Source organism: Antedon bifida, chromosome 4, assembly GCF_963402885.1.
Source record: "Antedon bifida chromosome 4, ecAntBifi1.1, whole genome shotgun sequence".
NCBI classification, from domain to species: Eukaryota; Metazoa; Echinodermata; class Crinoidea; order Comatulida; family Antedonidae; genus Antedon; species Antedon bifida.
In genome coordinates this window covers 8,237,243-8,261,058 of record NC_136229.1, presented here as the reverse complement: position 1 = coordinate 8,261,058, position 23,816 = coordinate 8,237,243, and the positions used below count along the sequence as shown (strand labels likewise).

General features: G+C 33.2%; 3 protein-coding genes across 6 annotated transcripts in view; 2 read left to right on the top strand and 1 right to left on the bottom strand.

Annotated features, from left to right (window-relative positions):
- The first annotated feature begins 4,751 nt into the window (after nucleotides 1-4,751).
- Nucleotides 4,752-11,425, top strand: LOC144840503 (potassium/sodium hyperpolarization-activated cyclic nucleotide-gated channel 2-like). The gene is made up of 12 exons (XM_078696331.1): nucleotides 4,752-4,876; nucleotides 5,175-5,406; nucleotides 5,760-5,946; nucleotides 6,635-6,798; nucleotides 7,170-7,245; nucleotides 7,344-7,493; nucleotides 7,965-8,183; nucleotides 8,622-8,768; nucleotides 9,896-10,136; nucleotides 10,444-10,539; nucleotides 10,789-10,878; nucleotides 11,265-11,425. The coding sequence occupies exons 1-12, from the start codon at nucleotides 4,795-4,797 to the stop codon at nucleotides 11,273-11,275; spliced, it is 1,695 nt and encodes a 564-aa protein (XP_078552457.1). The 5' UTR covers nucleotides 4,752-4,794; the 3' UTR covers nucleotides 11,276-11,425.
- On the bottom strand, nucleotides 11,340-15,255 carry LOC144840506 (mitochondrial ribosome and complex I assembly factor AltMIEF1-like). Its single transcript, XM_078696333.1, has 4 exons — nucleotides 15,123-15,255; nucleotides 14,548-14,725; nucleotides 13,652-13,721; nucleotides 11,340-12,247 (listed from the first exon to the last, which is right to left on the bottom strand). The coding sequence occupies exons 1-3, from the start codon at nucleotides 15,140-15,142 to the stop codon at nucleotides 13,677-13,679; spliced, it is 243 nt and encodes an 80-aa protein (XP_078552459.1). The 5' UTR covers nucleotides 15,143-15,255; the 3' UTR covers nucleotides 11,340-12,247; nucleotides 13,652-13,676.
- Nucleotides 15,256-15,600: 345 nt separating this feature from the next.
- The window catches only part of LOC144840500 (ras-associated and pleckstrin homology domains-containing protein 1-like), a 48,831-nt gene continuing 40,615 nt past the window's right edge, over nucleotides 15,601-23,816 (top strand). For all 4 annotated transcript variants that reach the window (XR_013611929.1, XM_078696328.1, XM_078696326.1 and 1 more), the window contains exon 1: nucleotides 15,601-15,608. Coding sequence is in view for 3 of the 4 variants with exons in the window: in XM_078696328.1 (XP_078552454.1) it covers nucleotides 15,607-15,608 (2 nt within the window). In the remaining variant the exon portion in view is untranslated. The remainder of the gene's footprint in view (nucleotides 15,609-23,816) is intronic.

Genomic DNA, 23,816 nt, shown 5'->3' with positions numbered 1-23,816 from the left:
ATATCATATAGGCCTACTGATGCAAACTACAGGAAATTAGACGTCAAGTTATTCCCCTTGCTCATTTCCTCCAATTTCAATGCGTTTAACAATATTTCTGAAAAATGTTCTTTTTAGACCAGTAATTAAAATAATAATGTCTCTGGTAAAAACCTCATAGGACGTTCTGGTCTTTGAGAGTTTTTACCAATTTTCGGAGGTCGGCTACCATGTAATTATTGAAATGCTTGCTATTTGTAAAATTAAACCTAATCTGTGTATCATTGTCTTAGACTAAGATCAGATGAATAATAACATTTTATACCGAGTTTTATTGTTTGGTATGGTGTTTGGTAGTTCTAATTATGATAATAAAATAAATAAATTAATTAGTAATTAATATACAATAATCAAGAAGTAATTAGTAAACAAAACCATGATATAATGCTTGCTTAGTGAATTGTAGATATATCAATGGATTACTACAAATATAATTGTATTATAATACAATTGTGTATATTTTAATATATATGTGGCGTTTATTAGAGAGAAAACAACTCGGGGGCTTTCGGGGTTTAACCTGAAAATATCTGGCTATCAATCATCAGTTCTCTTGATGTAGGTCTAATGTAATTTTTACCCGATTTTATATACTGATTTTACAATTTCCCCGCAATATACTCCGATGATTTATGATTTTAAAATTTCGAGGAAAACCGAGAACTACCCTACCAATACCTCTCAGCAACGATCTACTCACCCTTTATAAGCAGAACACAAACATCATGTATCCCGGAAAATTGAAAACCAACAAAGACATCAAACAACTTAAACAACTAAAACAATGAAAGATCCGATTGGAAAAAACTGGTAAAAGTGATATACGGAGCAGCCCAAGCGGAAATGTCGGCAGACTTTTCAGCGGAGAGATTATCAATTTTTTTATTTGATCGGGGGTGAGAGGATTTTATTCCAATATATTTGTTATCAACCCCAACCAAATGTCTGTAAACACGCCTAATAACAACAAGCTTTACCTGCGGCCTAATCTCGTGAAAAAATAATGAACTCGCCTCACGCGCATATCACCATTATACAGTATTGCTGGTCATAATTATAAGTTGTAGACAAATAGACTTGTGTCACATGTAGAATTGTGTTTTATATGGTAAAATGATAATCAACGGTATTGATGAACTTGCCTCACTCATAAACATAATCGAAAGAAGAGTAAACTAGAAACCCCCGTAAGAGAAATGGACTTGTCTCACGCGTATATCTTTTTCGTGTAATAATTATTATCTTATTATAGTCCAAGAGCATTAGTTCATAAGTATAGGCAGACCCGGAAATTTCTGGTAACAAGCTAATTTTTTCAGGAAAGGTCGAGAACTATGATTGGAACATCATACTAAAAGTCCCGAAAAATCCTCCTTGTGCGCTCCGAGAAATCCAAGATGGCGTCCAAAATGGCTGCCATTTTAAATTGGTCTATAACTTTGTAACCGCTTGTCGTAGAGTATCGATTTTGGTGTCAAATAGTTCACAATGTATACATTCCTATTTGCTCTAACAGAAAATTTTGTCCAAAAATGGCCGCTACTACAGTTTCTGGCAGTTTGACCTTTGACCTGGTCTTATCATATCTCGGTAATGGCTTGTCATAGAGAATTAAGGTTAGGCCTAAATTGTTCAGAACATACATATTTTTATTTGGTGTAATGAAATATTTTATCCCAAAATGACCGGAAGTGAGGTTATTGACCTCTTATTGACCTATTCATATCTCTTTACCGTATCTCAAGAAATATTTGTCGTAGAGCATTACTTTTGGTGTCATATTGTTTGGAACATATACATTTCTATTTAGTCTAATACAACAGTTTGCCCTCAAATGCTTGGAAGTAAGTTAATTTATTGAAAACTTAAAAAATCAAAGAGCTGCATAGGCAGAGGATATGAATAATGTAGGTAAAATCAAAATCAAAGTTTTAACTCTGCCTTAAAACATGTTTTGGGCATAGCACATCATCAGGTAAAGTGAATTGTTACAAAAAGAAAATATAAAGTCAATAAATTACAAAGAATAACTGTCAGTGGCTAATCAAAGTTGGTTAAGTAAACAAAAGACAATTGGCAAATACCTATGTACACAGCACATATCCGACCATTTATATGCAACTTTGAGTTGCGTGCAAACGCGACTCTATTGCTCACTATGTCGGTCGGTAAACACTAACTCATATTCATATTTTTTCGTTATTTTGACACTGGAAGTTAATACTTGTAGGCAAATATAAAAGTTTTTAAACATTTTTCAACATTTTTTAACTTTTTCAGCAATTTCGGTCGGTTGGTCAGTCAGTAAACACTAACTCATATTCATATTTTTTCGTTATTTTGACACTGAATATTAATACTTGTAGGCAAATATAAATGTTTTTAAACATTTTTCAACATTTTTTAACTTTTTCAGCAATTTCGGTCGGTTGGTCAGTCGGTAAACACTAACTCATATTCATATTTTTTCGTTATTTTGACACTGGATATTATTTAATACTTGGAGGAAAATATAAATGTTTTTAAAAATGTGAACATTTTTAAACATTTTCAGCAATTTCGGTCAGTTGGTCGGTCGGTCGGTCAGTAAACAATAACTCAAATTTACGCACGCGTAAATGCATTTTGAAACATTCCTTGCCTTAAATGTTCGTTGTATGGCTTATTTATGATAAAAAGAGAATATACCCTAGGTATTTCACGTCAAACGCTCTTTACTCGGCATGCATAGACTTTCTTTTCCAGATTTAGATTTTATTTGGTCCTTGCTGAAATCTATGAAAAATAGATTGGAATACTTGGGCAATGATCCCGGTACCTCTCACATGCTAAGTGAGAGCTCTACCATTTGAGCTAGTCCCCCAGTTACATATTTAACTGTTTAAAGATGAAAAAAGTATCGCCATATGCCCTATATATGATTTATTAAATATTTAAAATATGCAAAATAAAGGGTCTTTAAATCACTTCAACATTGATCAGCAGCATTCTGTTACAGTCATTCATCATCTGATGTTGCATCTTTAACATCTTGGTGTTTGTTGCTTCTTTCACATCATTATCATCATGTTCATCTGTATGGGTGTTGTTGCATGTTTGCCCAAAAGTTATGACGTTATGAGGTTATAGAACATTCAAGAGTGCATTCTCTTTTAAAACAAGGAATGACCTGGTTTCATGTTTCAAAATGCATTATTTTTACAAATAAAATGGTCTTTAACATTAAGTTTTTGACAATCCGGAGTATAATATATGCCATGTACATAGTGTTCCCTGCCAATTGAGCATTTCCATGCAAAATGTATATGACCTGAACATTTCATTCTCACACTCACAGTATCATAAAGTCCATACATTTCCTAAATTACATAAAATTTCTACTTCTCTGAACAAAAATAATTATCATAATTTCTATAATAAATAATAAAAATAACGACGTGATTTCAACAAAAGCACTAATTCGCGTATGTACTGTAATGCGAGTTACAGACGAATAACGCATTTAAAATGTATTCATGACATCTACATATAGGTGACATTTTGTAGCAATAACTTTTCAACCATAACTAGTATGAGAATTTCAATTAACGTGTCCCATGATATTCTTTGTTCTATCAAAGTTAAATAAATGATTATTTTGGTTTTTTCTTGTATAGTTCATACCCTTACAGGAAAATTTACCCTCAAGGTTACCTGATGATGTGCTATGCCCAAAACATGTTTTAAGGCAGAGTTAAAATTTAGATTTTTTCTACAGTATTCATATCCTCTGCCTATGTAGCTCTTTGATTTTTAAAGTTTTCAATAAATTAACTTACTTCCGAGCATTTTAGGGCAAACTGTTGTATTAGACTAAATAGAAATGTATATGTTCCAAACAATTTGACACCAAAAGTAATGCTCTACGACAAATATTTCTTGAGATACGGTAAAGAGATATGAATAGGTCAATAAGAGGTCAATAACCTCACTTCCGGTCATTTTGGGATAAAATATTTCATTACACCAAATAAAAATATGCATGGTCTGAACAATTTGGGCCTAATCTTAATTCTCTATGACAAGCCATTACCGAGATATGATAAGACCAGGTCAAAGGTCAAACTGCCAGAAACTGTAGTAGCGGTCATTTTTTGACAAAATTTTCTGTTAGAGCAAATAGGAATGTATATATTGTGAACTATTTGACACCAAAATCGACACTCTACGACAAGCGGTTACAAAGTTATAGACCAATTTAAAATGGCAGCCATTTTGGACGCCATCTTGGATTTCTCGGAGAGCACAAGGAGGATTTTTCGGGACTTTTAGTATGATGTTCCAATCATAGTTCTCGACCTTTCCTGAAAAAATTAGCTTGTTACCAGAAATTTCCGGGTCAAACCCTAATGCTCTTGGACTATTATTATTATTACATATTATCTCATTACATTTTAATAACTTAAAAATAATTAATTTTCGCTAAACCGCATCTCAATAGTGACTTTAAAGAGACCGCATTTATTTCCTAGACCAAAAATTGTGATGTACATTTTTTTATAGCAAAAACACGCAACACTAGCCATATCAGTTTCTTCGTGGAGGACGCGCGCGTAGTTCCAGTCTTTATATTGTTTTTATGCGGCGGTTGCGCGCGTTCGATTGGATTAAAATGGGTTCGATTATTAATACGCGTATTTTATACAAACTTTTAAAACAATGAAATCATTAATGGCAAATATGATGTGACCATTGTGCAAGCATGTTTAACTTTTTATGCATGTGAAAGTAAGACCACTAGACAAAGAAAAAATCGAAATGAACTCCACAGTAGAAGAAATTCATAAAGATTTATCAGGTTAGAATAATTAGTATTTACTTAAAACAAGATAGGCCTAGGGCCTAGCCTAGGGTAGGCCCTTTAGGCCTAGGCCCTAGGCCTAGGCTAGGCCTAGGCCTAGGGCCTACTATAGAGCCTACATATTAATTGATAGGCCTAGCCTAGCTTAGGCCTATTATCAAGTTATGAAACTTATAAATATCCACCAGGTTGGCTAGGCCTGCCTAGCCTAGCCCCTACCCTAGTTTTATTTTTTCTTTCTCATATCAAAATCACAGGGAAAATTAAACAGCAAAAGTTTTTCCATATTTCAAAGGTGTAGGCGTCGCCGTTGAAATGCATGGTGGTGGTAACGATGATAAACCATCTTCCACTGCACCGCCTCAAACTCGGTCTTTCTTCCATCAACTGCACAACAAGTCATTTTTCCACGCGTCAAACAGCAAATTCGTCAAGAAAATTTTTCGCAGCGAAAACGCGCTTAAGAATGAGCAAAGAAGGCAGCGAGAAGCTCAAACATTCACAATTCATCCGTTCAGTGATTTTAGGTAATTAACATTTGAGTATTCACAGAGATAAACCAAGTCTACATTTTCTATCCATGTTTTATTGTAAGAACACTAAACTTATGACGTTCTGACCATTTGGACAAGACGATTCTCTCTCTGAATGTCATTTCTTCTGTCGTATGATCATGTAAAACTGGTAATCATATAGTTTTTAAAAATCAAGTTTCTTCAATAGCCTGTCTTGTCCTTTTCTTTTCTAAGTAAACATATTTTCCAAGAACATTACAGATATCTTTCAAAGAAACAATTTTGTTTTTTGAATTATTTGTCAAAAGTAGAAATACATCCAACATCAACAACTTAAAACTATGAATATGTGTTTACTTTTGCAGATGGTACTGGGATATTTTAATGGTATTTCTCATGTTCATGACTTTGATTCTTCTTCCTGTAAACATAGCATTTTTCAGTGATGAAATTAGGCGGGAATGGGTGACGATTAACTGTATCGCAGACAGCCTTTTCATGGTTGATATTGTACTTAACTTTTGTACCGGAATTGCCAAACAACATGGAGAAGTAAGTTATATTGGGTGGTTCTCTATAGTAATTGAAATCAGAAGCCTAATCAGAAAGCAATGGTGTGGCGTAATGGTACAAATTAAATCAGAAAATGTGAGAGGCATCGGGAGAACTGTCTGTATCATATTGGTAGTATCTTATGCAAGATCATCGGATGATACGTAAAGCCGTTGGTCGCATGTGTATGCCATTGGTACATTTGAAAAAAGAAAGAATATAATTATAATCCATGCGATTTCTCAGATGGTATACATGTCACAAACAGCACCCGTAGGTTCTTGTCTGCTGACAAAACCTCTCTCCCGGCCCACATGGTTATACATTTACTCTTGTTCAAAAGCATTATGTGAAACTAACGAGCTAGATTAACAACTTGATGGAAGATTTATGATTCCTTACAATCATCCCCATCATTTTCATAGTTTCATAATCCACTCCCACTCTTAAAAGAAATAGCAATTCACAAAATAAAAGAAACAATATTTTTGAAGCTCTGTCTACACTATAAAACTAGTTTGAAAAAAAAATGTGGTGTGCCCAAGTATGGTAGATATATGGCCAAATATATGACATGTGATATGACATCATCATTTCCATATATGAGCATATCACATTTAGTGATAGTGTAGACAGAGCTTTAATTAAATCGTCATCTTTAATCTTTCTTATTTTTATTATAAAAAAGGTCATTCTACAAAAACGTCGAATTGCTTGGTGTTATTTAAAAGGATGGTTTCCATTGGATTTTATCTCTTCCTTCCCGTTTGATTATATTTATTTTACTCAAGGAAATTTTGGAAAAGAAGGGGAAATATCGGATGACATGCTACTAAAACTTCGCGTATTAAGGTAATAGAAGGTTTGGTATTACGGTAAGTTTTGGATGTTGTCCTTCTTCCGGGAGTTGATCATAACCGAGTTAAGTGTGGTTTTGTTGAATGAATTTACTCAACTAAGTATAGCAGAATTTTTAAGGAGACTACCGGTACTGTTGACTCGATAATCACAAACTGTGGGAAGTAAGAGCTAGTTTTAAAGTCACTCCATGCAGCACTGTCAAACTTGTTTGACAAAAAAAAGAGCAACACAAGAGTTTTACACATAAAATTTGATAGTGTAGACAGATCTTTAGTGACAGCAACCTTCATCCTTACGGGGGATGCTCTAAGAAACACCATTCTCATTTGAAGTTAAACAATTATTTTAATTTTTCAAAATAGATTAATAAAAGTGTTAAGTTTACTTCGTCTTCTGCGCTTGTCACGTCTTATGAGATATGCACAACGATTGGAGGAGGCAAGTTTCACGTTGATTTATTTATAATCTATAGTTATATAACATACTCAAAATGTATCAAGAGTTTTTATGTTGTTTTATCCCTTCTTGTTTTATAGGTGCTAAATATTGACGGAGCGATCATCAGTATCGTGAACTTGGTTATCTTCGCGTTAGTTGTGACGCATTGGAACTGTTGCCTTCAATTCCTTGTTCCATTCTTCATGGACTTCCCTGTAGATTCATGGGTTTCTATTAACAACCTGCAGGTAGGTTATGACACATGATAGATGTATTTTGAGTAGTTTGCACACATATTTTGAGGCTAGTGGACACTAAGCAAACTTTTGTTTTTTTTCTCTTTTGTGGCGTTAACCATTATTTTATTCATTTCATTTTCAAATGATCAATACAATGATTTTACACTTTACAAATATATATTCCCTTGTTATTCTTATTTTTTTTCCAGTCATTTTCTTGTACTTTCTTTTATCTTTTATACGATTTTTTTTTACTTTTGTTTGTCACTGTTGGTGAAGTTTGAGTTACTGGAAGCAGCCTGTCCATCTGGTGATCACACTTACTGCAGTAGGCCCAATTCATGTGGTTCTCAGAGACAGTCTAAGCACATCCGTCTCCAAGCACCTGTTATTTCGTACCGTAGCGTCAAGCATCGCTGTTATGCTCTTTCCACATCCATTTGAACAACGATAATCTAATTGACATGTTTTCCCCTCTAGAATGCTTCAAAATGGGAACAGTATTCTTGGTCGTTTTTTAAATCTATATGTCACATGCTGGGCCTTGGTTTTGGCAGGTATCCGCCTGCCAACATTACAGAGATGTGGTTAACGGTCATAAGTGTGTGCTTTGGAGCCACATTCTACGCATTGTTCATCGGTCATATGTCTACCTTATTGTTATCTATTGACGCATCAGCAAGACTGTACAACGAAAGGGTAATGTTGGTGTTTCTTTGTTTTTACTTTACATTCCACCACTAAACATCTTATAGTTAAAGATGGACAGAAGGAAGTCTAGCAATCCAAAACACTGGCAGTGCTTCAGAAAAACTTCTAAAGCATGATTCTGCTTGAGATAATATTCGAAGCTATGGCTGATAGTTTTATCGTTATTAGGCCTACTGTGACTCGACTTACACATATTGGCCTATTGTAGGCCTAAACATTGATGAAATGGGAGCTACTGGTTGCGCAGACAACCAAACATGAAACTCTCACGGAACTCATGTGGACGTCGCATTCTCCTGCAAATGAGACTTTATAATTCTTCTAAAAACCACTCCTAGTTGTTTGGGAATGACAAATAAAGAACACCTTGCATCAAAAAGGCTACAACTACTGTATAGTTACATTATTCTATCATTTTCATTTTAGATTAACCAAGTGAAGGAATACATGAAGTTTCACAAAGTTCCATTCAATATACAGAAAAGGATTTTGGATTATTACGAGCATCGATATCAACGGAAGTACTTCAATGATCACGCAATTATGAGTGAGCAAAACAGACCTATTAGACTTGTAAGCAAATTGTTATCTGTATCTGTAGACCCTTCTCTTCACCTGATATCGGTTTCTGATACCAGATTCACTCCGTAAACAAATTTAACGTGCGTTACTTTAAAGATGTATTGTCCCTTGAAACACAAAAAATGAAAAAAAAAATATTCTAAATTTAAATTGGCCATATCAAAGTAATATTAAAGGTATTCACTTTAAGCCAAAAATTTGAGCCAAAAACAACAAGTTTACGTAATTAACAGGTAAATTAATTTGATTACATTTCGTCTGGAAATCATCACAAGCGAAAGTAAACAAAGATTTCAAACCACGAGTATGCATTATACATGATGCTAATTAGGATTGTTTACAACTCGTCGCGGTTGAGAAGGTGTTTTCACACAGATCGCGAGGAAGTTTTATGATTATGCATACAGAGTAGCCAAACAAGCGCGTTGCATTATGAGATATGTTTTGATCGAAAACTTTGACTGGAAGTCAAAGTTATTTTTTGAACAAAAAAATGTCTGTATTTCGGTTAAATAATTTTTTTTTTTACTAATTTTTGGTGAAAGTTAATAACTATTATGATACTTCAAAATGACCCACTTTTTTTGAAATTTAAAAAAAAACATTTTTTTTGAATTGGTCAAAGGGACAATACATCTTTAATTATGAACGAAACGAAAATACGACCATTCTGTCAATCTTGACAGTCCATGACAGTAAAAGTGAAGTATATCGGCGTGTTTTCTGAGCTAGAGAAAGGTCGTAAGCTCTGTCTATACTATCAAACCAGTTTGACAAAATTGTGGAAGTGATATGCCCAAATTTGGTAGTGATATGACATCATCATGTCCATATATCACATAATGTTTGATAATGTAGACTTGGCTTTAGTCTTTGAAATTAGGGAAGTTTTCATCATTTTGAAATTAAAAAAAAACGAGTTTATTTCAACTACGAACTATTAGAGGATGGTATCCTAAATGTTATATATGGATCCGAGACACCGTCCGAATCCTCTGCACTTATTCGATGGTCCTTTGGATAAATAGACCCAGTGTTTTGCATTTGAATTCCAGATGTTCTATCTGTTTATTGTCTTTTACCATCTCAATTTATAACTTCCAACTGCTCTTTGACAGGCTTTAGTCCAGCACCAGTGCAAATCGTTGATCAACAAGGTTGATTTCCTGGCAAACGCTGATCAAGACTTTGTTTCTGACTTAATCCAAAAATTGGAGTTTGAAGTCTATTTAGAACGCGACGAAATTATACAAGCAAATACTCGAGGCACGGCTATGTACTTCATAGAACACGGATCTGTAGACATCATTGTGGATGGCCAAGTTATTGGTATACTTTCCGACGGAGATCATTTTGGAGGTAGGGCCTATCCACCATTGATTATGATGGCCTATAATAAGATTACAATAGTCATCCGAAACCACGTATTCATACTTAACAATGAAATCTAGTGGTAGCAATAATGGAACATCATGTCCTTGTGCATAACATGTCCATACGAATTACCGATGGCGTCATAGAGTTATAGGCCCATTTGAAAGCCCCAGTAGTGAGTGAAAACGATGGATGGTGGTGGTAATATTGCACGTTTCATTCAATTAAAAAAATATCCTCAATTTGAAAGATCAAGATAACTGTATTTCTTATCGTTATTTATTGTTTGCAGAAATTGCTCTTCTAACCGATATCAAGAGAGTGGCAACAGTAGTAGCGTCTGCCACTTGTGATCTTTACAGTTTAAGTAGAGATAACTTTAATGAAGGTACGTTAAATACACTATTCCCGGCAAAGATGGAAAAGTATTGCTGAATCTTTTCCTACATAACAAACCGATTAAGAAACCCTACTCGGCTTACCTAGTATACCCATTTGTCTGCCTTTCTAACCTTATCTACCTTACTGTAGTACAATACAAGACATTATGATTTTCAATGAGATCTATTGAATTTAAAAGGATTTATATAAGAAAGATTGAAAAGCTTTTAATTACGTGATATTGTGCCATTTTTAGCATTGTCTGACCGTCCGGTAATCAGTTCTCTAATGACACAAGTTGCTTATGAACGTCTTTCTAAAAACAAAGATTCATCTGGACAAAATCGTATGTATTAACTTTTTAAAATGTTATCGTGAAGTATAGAGTTTAATACAGTGCAACATCTTAGTTCTCTATAGTAAATATAACTGCTGCATAATTTCCTTGAATAGGGACTATTCGATCCACGACTTTAACCTTAACTTTAACCAATGACGTCATAAGAGTTTATGAAAAATATCACGTCAGTGTCAGGGGTTAAAACAAAAAGATATCTAAAGAAGAGGATTGGCTTTTATCAATATTTGCTTAAATATTAAAAAGTGCATAAGCAAATAACTTAATGACACGATTACATCATATCACTACCATATTTGGGCACTTGTCAAACTAGTTTAATAGTGTAGACAGAACTTTAGTGTTGACCATTCCTTTCTCATTTTTCGTTTCAGAATCAATATAGAAGATATGAAACTATGATTCCATCTACTGTTATATGCACAACGAAAGAACGATTTAACCAGATATTGTTGAGTAAATTTATTCAAAGCTAAAATCATAATTAGCACCATTTAACATCAATTTAACTTGTATGCTACCATCAACAATAAACATTCATTTTATTTATATATTATTATATTATATATATTGCGTTAATTATGTGTTCAAGTGAATGGTCTACTACAGTGTTCAATAAAAGTGTTGTGGGAAAGGCTGGTTTGAAGGTACTTTTACCTCAGCCACACCATGGTTAAGAAAATAAGACCTAAGTATACCCACCCAACAACATAGATAAATACTGCAAAAATCCTGTACCATACTTTAAAAGAATTTGCAAAGCACCACCTATTTTCGTTACATACAAATACCACCAAAACTTTTTAATTGTTTAAATGAGAATTTAAATACTATTTTAACATCAATTCTTGTACAAAATGTAAACAAAGGTATAATACAAAAAGCCCTGAGTGTTCTGTATATCACAGATACCATTCTGTAAAAAAACAACTTTTAGCAGCATTTTAAGTAAAATTTGAAGCTAAAACATAGAGTTACCTAAACATATAGATAACATTTTCCACTAATATAACAGTGGCACAGTATGGAGCTATAAACCATGCTCTAGCCCACCCACTATCAAACTTTATGTGACTAAAAAATGTGATATGCCCATATATGGATGTCATATCACTACCATATTTGGGCACATCACACTTTTTAGTTTAATAGTGTAGACAGAGCTTTAGATTTCTTTAGATTGCTTGCCGAAACTAACCTCACAGAAAGTGAAATGAGTAATCACTGTAAAACTGGTGGCGCGGATTGCAATACGTTAGGCATCACAGCTTTCACAATAATACGCACAAAACAAACATAACAAGCTGCAAATTGTCTCTAAGGTTCCTTTGACTTTCATATGACCTTCAACAATTTCCTGAAATACAACACAATCTAATCATTATCGTCAATAAAACAAGGTTCTGTTTGATTTCGGTTAAAAAAGCTCCTTTCTTCATTCTCAAAATGTTTAAAAAGCTGAATGTGAAATAAAACCATTAAATAGACCTTCCACTGTGCAGTAGAACTAATACTGAATGGCATGTGATACAAAATGAACCAATCAAATGGCAAGGATACACTTGGGTGTGTTGTAATGTTTATAAGTAAAACAAAAGGGAAAATTACTTGAATGAAGCAAATTATTGTACACTTTTTTCGGAATTTTTAATACATTTAATCTATATTTTTTATTATTTATGGTAGTTATTAGTTAATACTAGATGATATTGTGAACACATTGTATGGGTTGTTTCATTCATATAGCTGGCCACAGCTTGTATACATTAGTGACGGACAAATGAGTCAAAACGAACACCGTGAAAATATTTCACACTGAATATACTATTTCTGATTATCTCACAACACAAATATTTTCTTTCTACATGCCTTGCTTTCATTTTTTCAGACTTCAGCTTAATTAATTGCCAGGTTAACAAATAAAATGTGACCAATTTTAATTAGATGTCCATAGGTGACAAGGCGTCTCCTCATATACTTACATTTTTCACGCTCTCTGACAATCAATTTATTTGAATAACAATACATCCAATTTATCATGCATTCAACATACCTTTTGTATGTGTATATCACTTTTATTTTAACACATTCTATTTATAGAAGATGACATCACTAAAAGTTTGTTCTGATTGCTACAGATCAAAGGATAGATCATCATACAGTTTTTTTGTTTTTTCCACCAGGGGTTAAATTTTTTTTTTGTGAGGTCTTTATAGGCTATGTGATGTACCAAGTCTGAAACCAAGTCTAAAAGGTGCCATTTACACACCTTGGAATACTTGAAGTTATACCACATAATTTCAATGGAAAATTGAATTATTCTTTTAATTTTTTTCATGAATATATTCATTAAAAAAAATCATACTATGCATTTAATACAAGTAAAAGGAGAAATGCGATTTGTGAAAGGGGGACATGAAACTAACAATTTGTTTTTGTATTTGGCCTTATTCATTGCACTGATGAAGAAATACCAATGTCAGCAACCTGGACAAGAATTGCATATTACAGAAGAAAATGGGAATTGCTAGAGGAGGGCTTCACCTAGGTACCTAACAATGTATGATTGAATACAGCCTGATGATGATAATGATTTCACTGAATATGTTGTTCTCCATTGTGCAAAGTAAAAACATTTAATGTGTGCAGAGTTTAGTTAGTAGACCTGGTAAATTCTACTGCAAGGGGCTATAGAAAATATTCAATATTCAATATAGGTCAGAAAATGTAATGTATTAAAATCATCAGCATCTTTTCTTACCATCATCACTGGTAATACAGTAACTTTACACAAGAACACCATGAGCCTTCTTCAAATAGTGTCTTCCCTTCTGTAAAAAAAAATAGAAGAAGTAATTTAGTATCATCAAAGAAATTATAACACAAGAATCTCCTGTTCGTCCGAAGCGCGTAACAATTTCGAAAGGCAATGTGGGATAGAATAGAGCTAATGGGTGGCGCCATTGTGAGCCATGGAGTAGGGCGCCCGCATCAAATTAGAAAGTCAAAATCATAGAGGGGATCTGCTAATACTATAGGGGGATAGAGTAATTGACTGAGCCCTCTATAGGAATTAATAGTTTTGACTTCCTAGTTTGGAGGGGGCGCTGCTCCATGCTGTGAAATGGCGTCGCCCAGTTTGACCTTTTAACCCTGTACTTCCGATACTGTGTTTTGAATGCAAATTGAAGAACAGGAGATTCTTGTGTTATAAGTTCTTTGGTATCATCCTGTAGATAGCCATTCAGACTAAAACTAAACACTGAATTATGTAATACATCTATTTGTCTGTCCATACTATGTTCTAATCAAATTGGCCGGAAGCAGGGTGAAATATAAAATGGGCAGGAGTTTCTCATTCAATGAACTTTTCTCTAAAAAATGGTTTAGAACTGAGGCAGATATACTATAGAATCTCTTAAGCTGGGAGCTCTAATAATAGCTTTGGAAGGGGTTGGGGTGGGGGTTCATATCTCATATGTAATAGTGTAGTACGTTCACTTATCCCAAGTGAATAATACACTAAGTCCTGTAGTTAATACAATGTGAAATGAAAATGTTTTTATTTATTGTCAGTGTCAGGATAGTGGGCACACACACACTTTCACCCTTTCCCTGGATTTTTCCTTGTGTATGAGAGGGTGCTGTATTATTAACCTGCAACTGTTGTAGTTTCTCTTCCTCTGATCGTAGCATCATATTCTTTTTGAACTCATTCCTGATGTACCGTCTGTAGAACTCTTGGTCCGTGTACTGGAGACTGCTACTCTGGCGCATCAACTGCCGGTAGAGGCTCAGAACGGCTTGTCGTGACCACTGCATATTTCTATCTAGGCTATATATTATCATTGATTATAGTAAGAGAAATTAGAGAGAAATTAATGAACATTTGCTACAGTAAACAAACATTATATAAAGTGCAATTCAAATTCAAAAGAGCATTGTGAAGCGTAGAGAGAATCAGAGGTTCTATTTTTATTTAATACCCAGTCATACATCCATGCAGATCAAAAGAAGAAAACTCTCATAACACTGGTGGTGTCACAATATCAGTGAGATCACACACCCAGAGACATAGGAATGAATGGATGCATGATGATGCCCAGCCCAGTGTTTGACCATTTAAAATGACTTATAATCCTTTATAATTTTGTGGTTTGCCTTGTATTACCTATAGTTCTAAATTTAGGAAATAACAAATGGAAATTCGTCATAGAAATCGGATAACTTACAATGTTTCTTTACACAGCATGTACACTCTCACTCCAGACACTTTCCTCTTCGACAGTCTCTGTAAACAAACAGATTAATGCGATATCCTACATAGGCGAGCAATAACACTCACGAATCCGAATGTATACAAACTTATCTATTTGAATTTATTTTTGGTACAAGAACATATAAAAATGTTAATATAATATTGGAAGTAAATCAATTCGTATTGCTCATATTGGAGCTGGTAATTGGGATTAAAATGCATAAATTTAACTCGTCTTATATCGCACAAGTGTACGTGCGTATAGGTGAGAAGCAGAGGAAATGACGTACTGTACGAACGATACCGGAAGACAAGCGGTTACCACAAAACGTAATGTGGGTGGGGATTTCTTGTGCGTGAAATGTTTATGAAAGCACAATATTAATTTTAGTTTCATTCCTCAGTGTTTCTGATAATAGTGTAAGGTATATACAAACAGAATAATATACAGAATAAAAATGTAAGTATGATACTTTTTTTCTTTTTAATTCGGAAATGAAAACACCTTTTGATAATAATTATTTTCAATCATAACATCAGGCCTAGCTAAGCATGGGTTTACTTTCGTGAGTGAATAAGCAAGAAGAAAGGAAGATTGCACTGGAGCGGTCAAAACAAACCATGCATGCAGTGGTTGTGGCTAGACTTACGATTTAAACAAAAACGTAGAACTGACAATACATAGAATTTTGTTTGTTAGGATGTTTGATGTAAACATTTTCTGTGATTGTCATTGTTTTTTTGAACAAAATTAAATATTGAAATGTCGAGCTGAATTCTAATACTATCTTTTGCACATCTTCAACATTTAAAAAAACAAAAACAAAAAATCATGTACAGGTAAACCTCCATGCGTATAATATATCATAAAGGATCCACCTACAGGATAAAGGTGTCCACTCTAGCCTATAGAGTGTCCCCTTCATATAATAAGGGTACGTCTCCAAAATTATGTTTTCACTTCCAAAAAGACAAAATAAACAGTTAAATTCAACCAACCAACATTGGATGACAGACAATTTCGAGCTCATGCCTCATGGGCGTCGCTTTCGATGCCCGGCATGCAAAACAAACCGGAAAAGGAATTCGTTTTTGCCAGTGGCCATCCGACTCTTAAGCCTGTTTTCCTGTCGACGTTAAGTTGTGTTGAGTTTAAAATCGTTAAAGTTGAAAATAAACTAGCGATGACGATGATCGAGCCGGACCGCTAATATTTACACATTTTTACGCGATCGTTCATAGTTTCTTGGTTCTTTCGAGTGTTACTGGAACATGCGGACGTAAAGTATTACAAAACCAAGGCCGGCCACGCGTAGCCAGGGCCCGCGTGAAAATTGAAAAAAGTTACGGGTTTTGATGCTACAACCCTCCAGCCTAGGACATGCTTTCGTTGATATCCTAATCTAGCGTTACACTAAAGACAAACATTAAATTTAATTGGTTTAATATTATAATTTAATTTGACTTACAATTGTTTTTTTTAAATATCAGACCTTAAAAGTGTACAAAAAAGGTGAAAAACATCGTCACATTGTAAACATTCAAGAATTGTCAACGCGTACCTATTTTTTCACAAACTGCAATGACGTAATTTGTGGACCATTTGATTGGTCAGTTTTAACGATCGTAACGATCGTAATCTTAAATCGTTACTGTTGAACGGAGTTCAACTTTAACGATTTAAGATTTTAACGATTTTAAACGTTAATTTTTATCCCCTTTTCACTTTGATCTTGTTATATTGTACTGTGTATTGTTATTTTTGTAAGATCAATTTAATCCAGACCATTTTGTTTGAATTGCCCCGTGTGGGATGATTAAAGAATATTGAATTTAATTCAATTGACAATTTTTTTGCTTCAAATTACTGTTTTTTCTGGGAAATAATTTTTTGTCAAAGTGAATGACTATCTATTATGGAACATCAAAATGGCATATTCAACAACAAAATTTGAAAAAAAAATGTTCAGGTGGACAATATACCTTAAACCCAATGTCTTATCTTTTGAATTATAATTTTTTAATGAATGGTTTAAAAAAGAAAATGAATTTGTATCTTTACTGACATACTAAAACACAGGCTGTATTGTATTTGATCAATCTTTCTTTTAATTAAGCCATTATACAAGTTTACTGTTTAGTATAGTAAAATGTGTGTACATTTTGAAAAACTATCTACAGTAGAACCTCCATTTTACGTACGGTACGGGACCGAAAGGCGTACGTAAAACAAGGGATTCGTAAAATCAAGGTTGACCTTAAATTGACCCCCAAATACGTAGATCGTAGCTAAAAAGGCTGCCGTGTTTGCCTACAGCATGCAGCTGGTCACTAGCTTAGCTAGGCCCTTCCTAGGCCTAGACTAATCTAGGCCAGGATAGCAGGCCTAGCAAGATGTGAGGCCTAAGTACAGTATATACAGGCTGTGCGATTTAGTTTAAATAAAGTTTTATAAATAAAATATCAATGTTCTTGTATTTTCTATCAATAAAAACAGTCGCTGCTGTAGGGAAATGCACATGAGTTCCTCACACAGCCATGGCTTTGTGCTTTGTTGTTGTTAAATTGCGCCCTCAATGTAAGAAAATGATGACGTCATCGGTCATTTAAGCGTACGTAAAATCAAGGGAACGTAAAATCAGGGTACGTAAAACGAAGGTTCTACTGTATTTAGAAAACATAAAATGTTGGTTAAAAGATGCCTGGGAGTCAACATATCAGTTTAATCCAACAAGACATTTTGCAATTGTTATATACTTTACAGCAATGGAAAAGAATAAAAAAAACATTGAAATAAAATTGTTTTTTACAGCTGTTTTAGTTCTTCCGCTTTGGCTTGGTTTAACTTCAAGGGATTTGACTTATTGAATTGCTAATCTTAGTTACAATAACCAACTAAATCGAAGACCAGTGGAAATATTAATATGACTCAAAAAAGTTACTTTCATATTCTCTGCTTCAAGACAGTTAGAATATATACTGTGTGAGCAGCCCTCTATATGCAATTACATCATACTGAAGACATTTATCATTAGTTACACTACAGTAATTGAAATTACTTTCAAGTTCACAGATTTAATACTGTCAAACCTCCCTCTGTGGATTTTTCTTCGGGTGACTTTTTTCTGAATGAGTTTCTTAGAATATGGACATGTTGCTAACAGTGTGTACAATATCTTGCTATAAACCAGCTACCTTTTAACCAGGGAGTATAAATATTTTTATACCTCCCCTTTTAAACCAAGATAATTAATGCATATGGTTGGAAGTACTGTAACTGTATGTTTCCATTTCATTGACCCAAAATGACATAATGTTTAGTAAAACTAATTGGTTAAAAAAATTTGAAAAATTTGATATATACATTTTATATAAAAAATATATAGTTTAGGCCTATACTTTTATTTATGAACCAACAATTATTATACACTACTTTTGAAAACTTTCACTATTCTATAAAATAGATACAAAGTTAATATACAGTATGAGATTAATTGGTTTGCTCGCAATATGCGACCGCTTAAAATATGAATGTATAGTAGGTCAATAATAGTGTGGAGGAAGACAGATACAGGATATAGTGTTTAGGTAATTTACTCTTAATTAAAAAGCCATTTAATCTACCTCCGTATAGCGTGCATTACATACATTTTCAGATTTCATTTGCATCCCCACCTCAAAATTACTAGACATGAGACTGTGGTGGGATGAGAACAACACCATACAGAAAACCATTAGCCCTGAAAATTTGTTGGTACAGTAAAGAAATGAGTCAGATTTTTCTTTTTTTTTTTAGATGATTATGAATTATGATATAACAAAATTTATACTGAGCCAAAATCTTAAATAAAAATAGAGTGAAAATCACCCATGCATTTAATTTCCACTAAACAAAGATGTTTCCCCAGCATTTGTAATGCCATTATACACAATTAGCTGAGTATTCATTCAACAAGCCTATGAAAAGTGTGATTCCATAATACTTTTTGGATTCCCAATCCCAGTGTCATGTTGAAAGTGTCCCAGGGTATTGTTTTGACTTAAGTTCTGTAGCCCTATGTGAAACATTGTGACCAAACCTAGGCCTACTATTAGATACTTCTTAGGTCAAACACTTTTAATAACTTTGATACTAAAAAGATGTTGGCATAATTTGGTATTACTGTACTGTACATTTACAGTTTTATTAATTGTAGCCTTTTTTTTGTTACAAATTTCAAAATCAGATTTAAAAATAACAGCATGTGGTCACACAGTCTAAGCAGTGTTTAATTTAATTTATTGAATTTTGTTAATGCTTAATTACGCCCCCTCCTCCAAACCCCCATAAAAGCTGATTTTCTCATACATGTTATTACATTATAAATTTATACATGCATTATATATACTGTAGGCTAGACTAAGAATATATTGTCATATAATTAACAATTTTGCAGTTACATACAACAATTACAATTATAGAAGATATTTCACCATTTGGTAAATACATCAATTTTGTGCTCCACATATTGCTGCAAAAATATCCTATTTATAGGAAACATACTATTATATTTTCACATTACATGCAATCTTTATTCGCAGTTTGCTGTCGTTATCAACCCATTCTACAATAATCATGAGTAACGTTATTTCTTTTTAATGACTAAAAATAGTTGTAAAAATGTAATAACTGTTAATAACATTATTTAACATATGGCGATAGACTATCATCTGGCCACCTGGAGTCATCTGGCCACCTGGAGACCTTTGCTGTATTTTCCTGTTCTCTGTTCTTTTTTCAATACAAAGTTTCTTTCGCTTTTTAGATTCTATAGTGTAATGGTAGGAAGGAAATTGCCTCTTAATTTATACACAAGAGGGGAAGTGAGATAGATAATAATTCTGTAGTTATTTCAATTGTTTCCTTTGCTCTACAGTATACCATAAAAAAAAAGTGTTTTTCTAAATACTTTTTTTTACAACTTTATTCAGTAAATTATTGTCACGTAATTATAATCATATCGATGTAATAAACAACTCTAAACAATATTATTTGAAAGAACATGCATTTACTTAATTTAACTCTAAATTACATTTTGAAAACAAGACATTTTGGCAACCCAAGTTTGTTCGTTTTTTTTAAATAACATGAAAGGTGCACAGACAATATCATTAAGTACTGTAGTTTGGCGTTTATTGAGATTAATTCAGTTCATTTAATATTCCTTTGATTGGATTGCAATATGTAGTTACGGATTTTTGAACTGGTCCATGATAGATAGAGATAGAAATTAGCACAAATTTTATTTTATCACAATCTTTAGGTAATGATAGTAATGCGATTGATAGGTACTACACTGGCAATTGTTGCTGATCTGCAGTATAAAAATATGTATGCCAGGCACGGATTTAGACCCCTCCCCACACCCGCTAAAATTTAACAGCCATGTCTTTTTTACATAAAATAATGATTATTTTTCTGCAACCCAACGGATCGTTTTTATCATGATATTTTTTACCCCCCCCCCCACCTAATCTATAATGCTAGATCCGCCCCTGACTTACGCTGTTTGAACCTACCCCTTTAGATACATAGGATACAGCACTATTATACAGTATAGTAAAACAAACCACAGTGCAGTGATGTAGCCACGAGAAATAAAGTGATCCGGTTTTCGCAGAAAAAGGGAACAATCTCTGCTCAAGCCACTGGGTTGTCAAAGGCCTTTGAGAAAAAGTGTTCACGTTGAAACTTTACCAAAATGGTCTAATGGTAGGGTGTTTGCATGTCAAGCAGATTCCAAGTTCAGATTTCATCATATTACAATTTCTCAATTATTAATATTTTATTTTGACAATAAAATCTTGACAAATATTGTGATATTGATGTCAATATTAATTTTCAAGAGTGCGCCCTCTGCAATTATTGTGCTTGGTCATACAGTCTACAGGGTTTTTTTTCACTTGTAAATTGTGGCAGTACTGTATATTGTCATATCAATACAGACCTTCACACTTAAAACGCAATTTTAGGAATACTGTACCCAGACCCAATATTTTAGGTCATCTAAAATTCTTGTTGAAAAATTTTCCTTTCTCACAGCTGATGCCGGTATCATTAACGGCATATATATATATTCACATAAGGCTATCGTGCCAGGAATATAACCAGTATACAGTATACCGACTTCCAGTGGGGTTGAAGTACAGTATATCCGGCCAATAAAAGTGTTCTGTGAGAAAGGGCATTGTGAAGTTAAGGTGCACCATCACTTTTTAGCCATTCTACTGTACATACCATAGAGACAGTTTGCATTATGTTTAATTTTCTGATTTGTACTTTGTGTTGTACTGTACACACAATAATTGTTGTTTCATTCAAATCCAATTAGTTTGAATGAACCTATTAATTCATTACCGCTGCCATACAGTAGATACAGCTTAACTCGTGTCTATTATGAGAAAACAATTAGCTTTCAGTTGCGTTTGTAGGACGACACGCTTTGAAAATTACCATGAAAATAGATAACAATATGACAATGCAGTGGAATGTTATTGTTAGTTTTATTTATTGTCGTATTAAGGACAGATTTAAAGTAGTGTAATTTAAATTATATAAAATACTGGATTAAGTTCAAGGTTTTAAATTCATTTTTATTGTTATCATTACCAAAACCTTGTGTTAAGGTTTTATTTGCTTTATTTGGGTCAGGGTGATTTTCTACTTTCAATGTTGTTTTTTTGTGTTAATATTTTTTTATATGCTTTTGGTTGTGATTGAGTGAGGTTTTAAATACAGGAGCTATATTGAGTTTCTTGGTAGAGTTTACCCATCAACAATGAACTGGATAAGGTAATGTATATACAATTAAGTATCTACTTGTTGAAGGTCCCTTCCTTCATACATTTTTAGGCATTGGTGGCGTTCACCTATCACACTAATAAACGATATTGTATTAAGGATGATTCGATGATAAGAAAATGTTTATTTGAATGGTGAATACAATAGTCATTTTTTAATTGTGTCGGTTTTTTTAATGAACACATTCAATTCAATTTTATTGGATAACTTTCTATAACTTTTAATGCGTAGTAAAAAACGGTTTAATCTTTCATTTAATTATATAAACCAATGATCTTCCTGTAATTTTGTGAATAAGTTTTCTTTATATCATATTTAGTTTGTGAATTGTGGTTTTTTTTTATTACCAATTGCCTAAGAATGTCGTAATAAAAATTGTTAACTACCAGAATATTACTCTTTAATTCCTAACAAAACCTACTTAAACTCACTTATGTGGTAATATTATTAGGAAGAAGTTGTATTGAATTTGCATGTTGTTTTTCAAGTTGGATTAGAACCCACAACCTCCAGGTCATCAGCCTAATAAAGTTTATCATTTAGTTTAGCATTATTTCATTTTCATTTTCGAAGAAAGAATACTAATACTAAGTTTTGTCATAGTAAAATTGTTAACACATAGTATGTAAAATTTTATAATGGCAAAAATTATAAAAATACATGTAGAAGTTAAATGTTTGCATTTTTGAGTTACTTAATAATTTATGTCATTGTATCATTATCGAATACATTCATTTAAGTTTTCATTTTAGTGGAGTAGGTTGGTGGTTAACATGCTTGCCTTCCAATCCCAATGTCCAGGGTTCAATCCTGACCTAGTGCCAGGGTTGTAACTCACGACTTTTACAGCTCCACTCCCTAATCAAAATAAGACTTAGTTTATAAGCATGATAAATTATTATAAAATAGTTTAATCCATTTTGTAATTGGTGAGTTACTGCTGTTAGATGCATATATAAATAAATAAAAACAAACCAGGCAAAGAACATTAATTCTAAAGCGCCTGGTGATATACTGAAATTTAATTAATTTGAAACGATAAAGATGATTATAACGATTATAAATAAATAAAAGAAATAATTATAAATAAAATAAATAAACATTTTAAAAATGTCATTCAGTGAAGACTGAAATCCATGTGATGTACAGTCATTTTTAAAATTGAAAGTTTAACATACAATAAATCATAAATAAAACTAATACATTTAATGTTGCATTCAGATTTAAATAGAACTGTATATTTATGTTTTATATGCAAAGACCATATCCTCCATAAAAATATCAACACTGGCCATCCATCATGTTGTCCTAATCATGAATATCCACTTCTCGTTTATTATCATATCATCTTGTGCAGCAGTGAAAAAAACGAGATAAGGGGAAGTGTCGATTGAAAAACTAGCACACACAGATTTATAGAGGACGTAATTCATTCATTAATGTAACTACGGAGGAAAGAATAAAATTATCCCGTTAGACGAAACTGATAAATCTGTTTTGCTTGGAGGCAAATTGATGACTCACCTTCACTGCAATAATTAGATTATTGATGTATGTCTGGGGATGTTAGGGAAAATACTAATTATTAATACTGTATGTTATGGTTTTCATGTGTTTTTTGATGAATTTAAAGGCTTCAACAGAGATCATGTAAAACAATTAGATTTTGTTAAATATGCAACCAGGCCGGCATACATTTACTTAATTGCATATCACGTTTTTTCCTTTTATTTTTTCCTGCCTTCCCTTTTATTTTACTTTATAATAATTTTGATAATATTCTGGAATTTGTAAAGCACCTAATGTTGTGAAACCTATAAGTGCTGT

Bases quoted from the DNA above. Each gene is read 5' to 3' on its own strand.
- LOC144840503 (XM_078696331.1), top strand. From the start codon at position 4,795: ATGCATGTGAAAGTAAGACCACTAGACAAAGAAAAAATCGAAATGAAC. The intron at 5,947-6,634 runs GTAAGTTATATT...ATTATAAAAAAG, and splicing joins TTGCCAAACAACATGGAGAA to GTCATTCTACAAAAACGTCG. The intron at 7,494-7,964 runs GTAGGTTATGAC...TTTCCCCTCTAG, and splicing joins TTTCTATTAACAACCTGCAG to AATGCTTCAAAATGGGAACA.
- LOC144840506 (XM_078696333.1), bottom strand. From the start codon at position 15,142: ATGCTGTGTAAAGAAACATT. The intron at 14,726-15,122 runs GTAAGTTATCCG...GATAATATATAG, and splicing joins ATGCTGTGTAAAGAAACATT to CCTAGATAGAAATATGCAGT. The intron at 13,722-14,547 runs GTTAATAATACA...TTTTTTTTACAG, and splicing joins AGAAACTACAACAGTTGCAG to AAGGGAAGACACTATTTGAA.